At 36.6% G+C, this 12,067-nt stretch overlaps 1 protein-coding gene across 5 annotated transcripts in view; it reads left to right on the top strand.

Annotated features, from left to right (window-relative positions):
* Positions 1-12,067, top strand: part of LOC147835724 (uncharacterized) — an 83,502-nt gene that overhangs the window by 55,008 nt on the left and 16,427 nt on the right. Inside the window, exon 6 of one of the 5 annotated variants that reach the window (XM_087265097.1) lies at positions 6,340-6,898. The exons of the other annotated variants lie outside the window; for them this stretch is intronic. Coding sequence (XP_087121223.1) covers positions 6,340-6,438 — 99 coding nt within the window. The 3' untranslated portion in view covers positions 6,439-6,898. Of the gene's footprint in view, positions 1-6,339; positions 6,899-12,067 lie in introns of those variants that run through there. 5 annotated transcript variants of the gene reach the window in all.

The raw sequence follows: 12,067 nt of genomic DNA, 5'->3' as shown, positions 1-12,067 counted from the left end.
AACATAGATAATTTTTAATGGAAGGTTAATGTGGGAATCAAAAGATAAAATCCGAAGCCTTTGGCCTTTTGCGAGAGAGCTGTCTACAGTGTGGCTGGTTGAAAAAAAGCGAAAGAAAAAGTACATTTTATGCACCGTGGGGTGTTCCCCTTTCATTACACTTTATAGCTTAAGGCATAAAAATATACTGAATATTTTCATGGATAATAAAATATAAGATCCAAGCATGACAGGGAGCGACTAAAGAAATAAAAAAAAGAGAAGAAGCTCTGAGCAAAAGGGAGAGCGAGTAGTCCAGAAATCCCGATGCATGCAAAAACTCAAACTGTTCCCCATCACCCAAGATTTAAGATCCCTCTGGATTGTGCTGAGGCTTTCTGTGCGTCTCGTCCTCGCCGCTTTTCTCTCTCAGGACCCGCGACTGAACAGTTGGCAATTGGCGGGCCACGTTATTCCCAGAGCTGCTCCTTCCTAAATAGGCCACATCAGAGAAAACATGACTTTTCACTATTTTAATAAATGGAGCCCTGTCGTCTTCATTATTAATAGCGTCCCGGCGTACTTTTCGGATTCGGTTTGTGCAAAGCTACATGAGTAATTTATATTCACGTGCACGTGCGAGACATAGGCCTCCGGTGTATGTATGCTCACCGTCTTTTCTTCTGTCAGATATGTGTAGCAAGATAAAATTTTAATGTTTACCAGGGCATTTCTGACCTCTCTAATCCACCTGGTTATTCGTGAAATCAACGCAGGGCAGAGACACAATTAATCAGCGTACAGTAGCCTACTGTATAACATTCAAACATATGCATGCTGTGCTTTGAATAACACATGTACTAATATGTGCTCGGACTAAAAGCAGGAAAAGATACTAGAACAACTACATAGTTTTTATGTTGTTGTTTTATATGCTGTAGCTACTAGGAAATATTTCAAGTTTAACATACCTTATACATTGAAATATCATTTTATTACATATAAATGGAACTAAACCAAACCAAAAATTAAACTAAAATAACAACTTCATAAATGTTATATAATGTATGTATATATTTTTTTAAATCTCAGAAGCTCACAAAATATTTTAACAAGTAATTTTATATGTTTAGAAATATTTCTAATGATGGAATCATGCAGTATAAAGCAAGCTTTATATTCTTATATATATGGAAAATGGAGCATAGATTTTTGCTTTATGATATGTAAAGATAACATCTAATGAATTGTAAAGATTAGCTTTCACTTATGATTGAATTAAAGCTAAAATAACATACATTTTAGGGTTTAATTACACTCAACGGCCACTTTATTAGGTACACCTGTCCAACTGCTAGTTAACTCAACTTTCTAATCAGCCAATCACATGGCAAGAACTCACTACATTTAGGCATGTAGACGGGGTCAAGATGATCTGCTGCAGTTAAAAATGAGCCTCAGAATAGGGAAGAAAGGTGATTTAAGTGACTTTGAACGTAGCATGGTTGTTGGTGCCAGATGGGCTATTCTGAGCATTTTAGAAACTGCTGTACAACTGGAATTTTCAAGCACACCCATCTCTTGGGTTTACAGAGAATGGTCTGAAAAAGAGCAAATATCCAGTGAGCGGCAGTTTTGTGGGTGCAAATGCTATGTTGATGCCAGAGGTCAGAGGAGAATGGCCAGACTGGTTCGAGCTGATAGAAAGGCAGCAGTAAATCAAATAACCACGAGTTACAACCAAGGTTTGTAGAAGAGCATCTCTGAATGCACAACACATTGAACGTTGCATAGGCTCACTAAAATTAGACAATAGAAGATTGGAAAAATGTTGCCTGGTCTGATGAGTCTCGATTTCTGCTGCAATATACGGTTGTTAGGGTCAGAATTTGGCGTCAACAACATGAAAACATGTATCCATCCTGCCTTGTATCAACGGTTCAGGCTGCTGGTGGTGGTGTAACGGTGTGGGAGATATTTTATTGGCACACTTTGAGCTCATTTGTACAAATCATCTCAGACTGGTTTCTTGAACAAGACAATGAGTTCACTGTACTCAAATGGCCTCCACAGTCACCATAGCTTAATCCAATAGAGCCCCTTTGGAATGTGATGGACCGGGAGATTCAGATCATGGATGTGCCGCCGTCAAATCTGCAGCAACTGTGTGATGCTATCATATGAATATGGACCAAAATGTCTGAGAAATATTTCCAACACCTTGTTGAATCTATGCCACAAGCAATAAGACAGTTCTGAAATTAAAAGATGCTCCAACCTGGTACTAGTAAGGTGTACTTAATAAAACGGCCGGTGAGTGTAGTTTATATACTTTATACAATACAGTGTATAAGTTAGAAGCATTGTCATTCAACTTTGCATAAGATTTATATTTTACGTTTACATTTACATTTAATCATTTAGCAGATGCTTTTATCCAAAGTGACGTGCAAATAAGGATAGAAGAATATATGGTATGACAAGTACTGTATTAGATGGTTTATGCAGATTAGTTTGTGCTTGCACATAGTATAAAAAAGTGTCTGGTGCATATGGAGAGTACTGTATGCCTCTATTCTGTTCTATGTCTCTATTCTAATCTATTCTATCTATATATATTTGTTCATGCTACATTACCTGACAAAAGTCTTGTTGTCGAACCCAGTTGTAAGAGCAACAAATAATAACTTGATTTCTTGATCATTTGGAAATGTCGCAGAAGGTAGATTTTTCAGATGAATCATCTGCTGAACTTCATCCCAATCATCACAAATATTGCAGAAGACCTATTGGAACCCGCATGGACCCAAGATTGTCACAGAAATCAGTCAAGTTTGGTGGAGGAAAAATCATGGATTGGGGTTGCATTCAGTATGGGGGCGTGTGAGAGATCTGCAGAGTGGATGGCAACATCAACAGCCTGAAGTATCAAGACATTTGTGCTGCCCATTACATTACAAACCACAGGAAAGGGCAAGTTCTTCAGCAGGATAGCACTCCTTCTCATACTTCAGCCTCTTTATCAAAGTTTCTGAAAGCAAAGAAGGTCAAGGTGCTCCAGGATTGGCCAGCCAAGTCACCAGAAATGAACATTATTGAGCATGTCTGGGGTAAGATGGAGGAGGCATTGAATATTAATAGAAAGTATACTGATAAACTTTGTGAGTTCTGCAAAAACGCTTTCTTTGCCATTCCAGATGACTTTATTAATAAGTTATTTGAGTCATTGCAGAGATGTACAGTATGGATGCAGTCGCTCATGGGAGTCATACACAATATTAATTCTTTTCCCACTGCACCATGACTTTATATTCTGTACTGTAAATTATTTCTGTTAAATGACAACTTTTGTCTAACCAAAGTTAGAGCTTACTGTCCTAATTAAATAATTAAAAATCAAGGCATAATCATATTTTATTTTGGTAATATGAGCATAACCTAGAGGCCTTTGCCTTTCATATAAGCCACTTCTGACACTAAATGATCAACTAGAAGTCAAGTTATTATTTGATTTTCCTAAAACTTGGATAGGCGACGAGACTTTTGTCAGGTAGTGTATTAACTCATACTGTAATTTTCATTTATCCCAAAGTTGTCAAAAGTATGATTTTAAGGTAACAGATAGTAAAGTAAACATAATAAAGTACTGGCAGCACATCAACATTCATTCATTTTCTTTTTGGCTTTGTTCCTTTATTAATCTGGGGTTGCCACAGCAGAATGAACCGCCAACTTATCCAGCACATGTTTTGCACAGCTGATGCCCTTCCAGCTGCAACCCATCACTGGGAAACATCCATACACACTCATTCACACACATACTCTACGGACAATTTAGCTTACACAAATTAACCTATACCACATGTCTTTGAAGCTGTGGGGGAAACCGGAGCACCTGGTGGAAGCACATCAACAATTTATTTAAAAAACCTAATTTGCATGTGAAGCTGAGAACAGTTTAAAACTATAAAAAACTGTAGAAAAAGTCAGTTTGTTCAACTTTTCAACACCAAAATGTGTCAGAGCAGAGATCAAGCTCCCATATATTAACTCAATTCAGAAGCATAAAATCGGAAAAAACGCCCACGAATCCCAAACAAATATTTTTTCACAGTATAGTATACAGTATGTAGATCAGCAGTTGTGTATATAACATCATGCACAAACAACGGAATCTTCAATCCAGTGAACATTCCCAGATGCAGCCAGTGAGTGTCAGGATCTGCAGCTAGACAAAAGCAGAGATCTGAGCTTATTCACAAACAGTGCTAGTGATGCTGTGTTCTCTGGCCTAGATTCACAGACCCCCGGGCAGAGAGAGAAGCCTGGCTGTGGGGGGCAGAGACACAGAGACCCACTCACACGTCCAGACCAAACCCACACTGAACCACTGCTGCTCTCCATCTCACAAACACACTGCAGATACTGGACAGATGAGCACATCCTCTTTTCTGAGGGACAAAATCATGGAATCAGGGAATTTATAAATGATATGAATTGGCGGTTCATTCCGCTGTGGCGATCCCAGATTAATAAAGCGACTAAGTCGAAAAGAAAATGAATGAATGAATAATTTGTGCATAATTACACAACAAAATTGTAGTTTGAGTACTAAAGTACAATTATTCAGAAGTCTCTTTTGCACCAAGAAGTTTCTGTTTATTTGAACAGAAATACAGTAAATACAGTAATATTGTAATTTTTGATTATTTTCTGTTTTTTTTTGTTTCTGTGGTTCAAAGCTGAATTTTTAGCATCATTTCTCCTATCTGCAGTGCCACATAATCACTTAGCATTTAATCATATCATGCTGAAACATTTCTTGATATTATTAATGTAGTTGTGCTGCTTAATATTGTTTGTACAAACATTTATACATACGTTTCCAGAATGAATTCATGAGCAAATTTTAATAGCATTCAGTTGAAAGTCATTTGCTACTAAATTTAATTATTTAGTCAACAAATATTTTAAATTGAGGTACAAACAATTCTATCCTTCTATCCAACCACTCCAATTATCCATCCATCCATCCATTCATCCATCCATCCATCCATCCATCCATCCATCCATCCATCCATCCATCCATCCATCCATCCAAACACACATATACACATTTTTTTTCATAAATAAACAAAATATAATGTTTTGAGACACATTTTTTAAACAACACAATACCAATGTTTTCACTTCAGAAGAAACCCTGATTTTCTTAAAGAAGAAATTTAAATTTCATTTTGAAATGATCCTTTCTTCTGCCAGTTGTCATTTCACAGGAAAAATTTAATTCTTTTTTTTTTTTTTTTGTATCTAGGTGGTTTGCATTGTCACCTCACAGCAAGAAAGTCACCAGTTTGAGCCCCGGTTGGGTCAGTTGACGTCTCTGTGTAGAGTTTTTAAGCTAAATTTGCTGTACTGTGAGTGTGAATGCAAGAGTGTAAGGGCGTTTCCCAGTGCTGGGTTGCCAATGGAAGGGCATGCACTGCGTAAAACATATGCTTGATAAGTTGTCAGTTCATTCCGTTGTGGTGACCCCAAATTAATAAAGGGACTAAGTCAAAAAGAAAATGAATGAATGTATTGAAAGATTTAGCTCATCATTCACAGCTCATGTTTACAATGGTGGTTAGAAATAAAATATGCCACTTCTGAACACAATAACAAAATAACATCACAAATAGTTCATTCTAACACGATCTCATGGCAATTTGTAACTTTTTTATTTAGTGGTTAATTCGTATGAATTTGTACAATCTCATTCGTACAATTTATGATTTGCTTATCCCCTAATGACGGTTGGTGCCTAAAATCGTACATTTTCATATGACTCCTACAAATTACAGTAGCTACTAAACTGACAAAACGTAAAATAGTTATGCTTTCTTGTGAGATCAGGCTGTTATATCCCATTGACAGTCGATTCAATTCCTCAATTCAAATGCAAAATCGCAAAGCTAAACTCAGAATACTCAGTAAACTCAGTTCAGTATTTGGTTAAAGCTCTTTAAACTAAGATCATACATAATAACATTTCCTTTGTTTAATATTTTAACATGCATCTATTTATCTAATATCTTCTCTTCTAATATAGCTTTACAACAGTGTTAGGAAAAATCAATGACTGTATACATGTATGTGAAAAATGTCTACAGTTAAAACTGATTTCCTAAATTTGCACAATAAATAAAACAAAGATTATTAGCATGGATTTCAACTTCAGAATAACACATTAAATTCAAACATGTTACTTGTTCTTTCTTTGTAGTTTGTGTATTTTATAAGCACGTTTTTCCCCCTCCAGTTTAACATGAATACACAGTTAAACACAGAACAAAATAAAAGCCTTTTCTCCATTAACAGTGGCACAATTTGTTTTGGAGGGCAGAAGCAGACCTCTGGTCACATTCAGACACTGGACGGAAAGAGGAGAGGCATTTAGTCCTGATGGTTGAGATATGAGAGCTTGAATATTGCATGACCTACAAGGAGAAGCCAAAGACGGTTTGAGTGCGAGGGAAGGAGGGGTGGATGGATGGATGGAGGAGAGTGAGAGAACGAGGAGGAGGAGGATGGGGAACAGATGGTTGTGGCCCCCGTCTCTTCAGCACAACAGACGGGGGCCGCAAGATGGCGAGAGCATTCGCAAGAGTCAGCTGCGTTCGGGGAGAATACGAGACGTCTTTTAATAACCGTCGAAAGAAAAGGTGGAGTTAATCAGAGTGAGGGCCGTATAGACCAGGCTTTCTGAATGTGTGTAAGTTCTCACACATGATCCTGCCGTGACGTCTGACAACAAATGACAATGCAGACACTGAAGTTTGAAGTCGAGAGTGAAAAGTCATTTCTGTAAGATTGCCATTATTGACTGATGAGTCTTACTGACAAATACTGAAGAGTAAATAAATCAGTTTGTGCACTGAGTCAGCTGTGTGCTTTCGGAAAACACACATCAAGATTTATTTTGCATTCAGTTTTATTTGATGAGTTATAATGAGAAAAGAGATGAGTTATCCGAACCTGTTCTCTTGGTTTAAGAGTCAAACTGGAAGTATACATTTTTGTGGCAATAGAAAACAAAGAAAATCCCATTATAAATCAAGTTAATAATAATAATAATAATAATAATAATAATATAAATTAACAATAATTCACTACATTTAAATAGCGCTTTTCTGTACACTAAAACTGCTTTCCACATTTTTGGGGGAATCTCTGCATGTGCATCCACCTGGATGACACAACAGCAGCCATTGCATCAGACCACATACCACACATCATCAGAGTGATGAAGCCAATTATGATATGGGGATGGTTAGGACGGAGGCCAGTGGGCAAAATAGCCAGGATGCCAGGATTAAACCCCTACTCTTTTTGAAGGACAGCCTTGGATTTTTAACAACCACATAGAGTCAGGGCCTCAGTTTACGTCTCATCCAAAAGACGGCGCTCACTGAGCAGTATAGAGTCCCCATTAATATACCCACACAGCAGCAAGACAGACAGACAGCAAGTTGTGCTCCCCCTGCTGGTCTTACTAACACCACTTCCGGCAGCACCCTGGCTTTCCTATGTGGTCTCCCATCCAGGTACTGACTGGGCGCAGCCCTGCTTAGCTTCAGGGGGCGACCACCATTACTTTTGTATATAATTTTTATAATAATTTGGGATAATCTGTTAATTTCAATTAAGCTAAATAATATTAAAAAGCAAAAATAATTAAAGTTATAACTATTATTATTATGCTCTAAAAAATACTGTTTTTTCTAACCCATTTTGGATATACAGTAATGTGGACAAAACAATCTGCTGGGTAATTTTTTTTTAATTAAATGCATGTTTAATGATAGTAATGTCTTTGTTATTAGTTCCATTACTGATTTGTTTGTATGGCTTTCTGAATGTTTGTATTTTGCATTCACTTTTATTTGATGAGGTATTATGAGAAAAGAGTTGGGTTATCTGAAGCTGTGATGGTTCTCTTGGTGTATGAATCTAACTGTTTGCTATTTAAATGGCGAGAGAAATAGAAGAACATCTCATTAGAAATCTAATTACTATGCATAAAAATCACTATTGCATATCATTTTGCATATTATTTGGGATAATCTGTGTCAATTTCAATTAAACTTAATAATAATAATAATAATAATAATAATAATAATAATAATAATTAAAGATATAACTGTTCTTATGACACTCTAAGAAATTCTGTTTTTTTAACCAATTTTGGACATAATCTGGACAAAACAGTCTACTGGGTAATTTTTTATTTAAATTTATGTTTAATATTAGTAATGTCTTTGTTATTAATTACATCACTGCATCGACTACTGCTTCAACTATTAATTGTAATACAAATGTAGCCATTTTAATAGACACAACCAAACTTGGGGTGTTTTGTATGCTGTGCATCACACCAAAAAAATATTGTTTTCTAAAATAGTGCCATAATAGCATAATGTCAAAGATGCTGCCAGAAATGACTTGGAAAAAATGCCCCGGACCAAAATTGTGGAGGCATGTAATTTCAGATTAAAATGTTTCTCCCATTTCTCCCATTACAATCATTATTAAGAATTAGTTTTATGAACTGATGTTATTGTCATTTTTAAACCCAGCTGCCCCACACACTTGGCAACTAAAAATAATAAAAACATGTCCTTAGAGACAAGTGTGTAAATACTGCAAAACAAATATATTATTGCACAGAATCTTTGGCTATATTCTACTGGTTCTTTTGCAAAAAAATATAATAATAAACGATTTAGTTGTTGCTAACTTTCAGCTAATTTGTGACAGTTTGACACGGGAGTTTGCCAGAACACTGTGTCTGTGCTTGCAATGAGACAAGTTTATTTTTGTCATGCTCAACAGCTTAATAACAAGAGAAAACACACAGGAACATCACACCCAGAAACACAAAACGGTTAACAGAAAAATGATTTCAAAGAGCAAGACGAATGCTAATGCTGGTACTTTGCTAAATGACATTAGGTGCGCTTCTGCATTTATATGTGCACACGTGACGGCGTTAAGCTTCAAACTGTCTTTAAACCGCCGCACTTTGAAGAATGAGCGGTCAAAGTTCCAAAACCTTGGCATTTCATCATCATGTTAATTAAACATCATTATGATACACCAATCGTTAACATAAATTCCCTGTGCAGAAATTGTTGAATAATTAAAAAAAAAACCTTTGAAAAGCATTTGATAAATTAGCCTCTGGTGTTGCTAATGTCCAATCCATATTTTACATCTCGCTGATAAAAAAAGAACAGTCAGCGCAACTACTAATTGAGGTTTAATTAGTATGTTAATGTATGCACGGTGTCTGCGATGAGTAAGAACGAGGGGAGAGCAGAGAATGATGAGGATTAGTGGTATGAGGTGGCATCGCAACATGCTTTTCCTCCATCTTTCTCTCTCTCTCTCCCTCTCTCTGTCTCTTGCTCTCCGTCTGTCAGTCTGCGGTTTCTCTCTCGACCACAAGGGCCACTTGAAACACCTTTGCTTTCAGCTCCAATCACAATCTCGGCTTCTTCAACAGCTAATAGATTAATGAATACTAATGTAAATCAAGCAGCGGGCCCTGTAAGCAAAGGGAAGCCAGCATATGGATATTTCTCAATTCCCAAATGGAGACCTTTTATATTCGAGGGGTCCTGATAGTTGGCGTAATCAATGACGGCATCTAAGTGGTCCTCTTTCTCTCTCTCTTCATCTCTGCCTCCCTCTCTTACTGTGCTCTTTGCAAAGGGCAAAGGACCGGAGCGAAAGAATCATGCATCTTTGGGAATAAAAATTAATAAAATCATAGCATGTCAAAGTGTGCTGGAAAAATGGTGCCCGCTAATGGATTTTCAAACGAAAACAGCTTTTATGCAATCAATCTTTTGGTGCGGGGACCAATTATTTAAGTAATTGTTCATTGCAAATGCTACATGAATTTGCCCATTTGACGTCATTTCAAGTAAACATCTTTTTCTGTCATAAGGGCTCTGAGAGGTCTTTCTTTAACTCTTTAGCGGCTGCGGCTCCACTTTCTGCCTACTACAGAAGAAATCCTTTGAACGCTTTTTAATACAATCCATTTGCTTTGAATCACATCCTCAAACCAATTGGGAACGTTTAACCTGACATACAGTGCTCAGCATAATTGAGTACACCCTATTTTGAAAATTTATATTTTTATCCATTTCTCAGTGAATATAGGCAATGTATTTTCGTGCATTAAAACAAAACAGATTTATAAAAAATATATTTAACACATTCATATTTTAGTCACCGAACATTTCAAAATTGGAAGTTAAAACAATTGAATTCAAGCAAAATAGTGCAAAAAAAAAAAAAAAACTAAATTTTTCTTTCTTTTTTTTTATTTCTCTTGATTTTCCTCTTTTTTAAATCTGTATTTAATATTTTTCTATAACGTATGTGGGTGTACTAGTTTTTGGTCCATTAGCATAAGTTATTTTGTTAGATAAGCTCCAGATTTGACTTCAGTACTGACTAATGTAATGTATTTGCACAAATATAATTTTGTATAGCTTCCTTTCAAAACTATGAATTTAAGAAATAGATTTGTGAGGGGTGTACTTATTTATGCTGAGCACTGTACATATGTATTGGTCTATATGTGAATATGTCTGTATATAAATTCTTCCAAACTATCGATCAATCTGAAATCAACAATGAGCAAGGTGGTCTCAACCAGGCTATTTATTAAGACTATAAGTTTGCTTGTGGTGAGAGTTCTGACCTGATGAGTTATTATGGACGCTAAATATAAAAAATAAACATAAAATAAAAAAATTAGGTCTTGATTCTTTTTCAAAAAGTACACAAAGCCACATGACTGATAAGAGCAGAATCTCAACACATAAACAAATTGACATGACATGTTTTAGAAATATGATAGAATATTTCTATTAAAATGACTCAAATCAAAAAGACACTTTTAAAATTTTAATCCCTGTTTTAAAAAAAAAGAAACGATCCACGGGTGTCAAAATACGTTTTATTGTAATTAACCTTACTTACTTTTAATAACTTATTTTTATCCCTGTGTTGGTGTGGGTTTCCTCCAGGTGCTCAGGTTTTCCCCACAGTCCAAAGACATGCGGTAAAGATGAATTGAATAAGCTAAATTGGCCGTAGTGTATGTGTGTGCAATGCAGTGGCGCAGTAGGTAGTGCTGTCGCCTCACAGCAAGAACAGCTGGGTTGCTGGTTCAATCCTCGGCTCAGTTGGCGTTTCTGTGTGAAGTTTGCATGTTCTCCCTGCGTTTGCGTGGGTTTCCTCTGGGTGCTCCAGTTTCCCCCACAGTTCCCACATGTGGTACAGGTGAATTGGGTGGGCTAAATTGTTTGTAGTGTATGAATGTGTGTGTGAATGTGTGTGTGTATGTTACCCAGAGATAGGTTGCGACTGGAAGGGCATTCGCTGCGTAAAAATGTGCTGGATAAGTTGGCGGTTCATTCCGCTGTGGCGACCCCTGATTAATAAAGGGACTAAGCCGACAAGAAAATGAATGAATAAATAAGTGTGTGTGTGTGAATGGGAAAGGATGTATGGGTGTTTCCCAATACTGGGTTATGCTTGAAAGGGCATTCGCTGCATAAAACATATGCTGAATTTGTTGGTGGTCCGTTCTGTTGATCCCTGATAAACAAGGGATCAAGCTGAAGGAAAATTAAAGAATGAACTTACTTTTTTAATGAACTTTTCTATGCTCAATGACTTGTACCGTGTGACTTGTCCCACTTGACTGATGCAGATCCATTTAGGCCAGATTGATTATTTTAGACAGTTAGGAATGACATTTAGGTTGAGCTACCATAAAGAGTGTAGCCGCATGATTATAATGTCAGTACTTTAAACATAATTATTATATTCCGAGACAAACAAAACTTTGACACTTCAAAAATGTTTGCATGTTGTAACCTAAATGATTGCTATTTCAAGGCAGTTCGTGATTTTTTGATTTAGTGGCTAATTTGTTTACATCTGTATATCTCATTCATTAATTCATTTTCTTGTTGGCTTAGTCCCTTTATTAATCCGGGGTCGCCACAGCGGAATGAACCGC

This window comes from Danio rerio, chromosome 8, assembly GCF_052040795.2.
Source record: "Danio rerio strain M-AB ecotype USA chromosome 8, GRCz13ab, whole genome shotgun sequence".
Classification (NCBI taxonomy): domain Eukaryota; kingdom Metazoa; phylum Chordata; class Actinopteri; order Cypriniformes; family Danionidae; genus Danio; species Danio rerio.
Note: the sequence above shows the minus strand (reverse complement) of the source record. Positions and strands in the feature narration are given on the sequence as shown.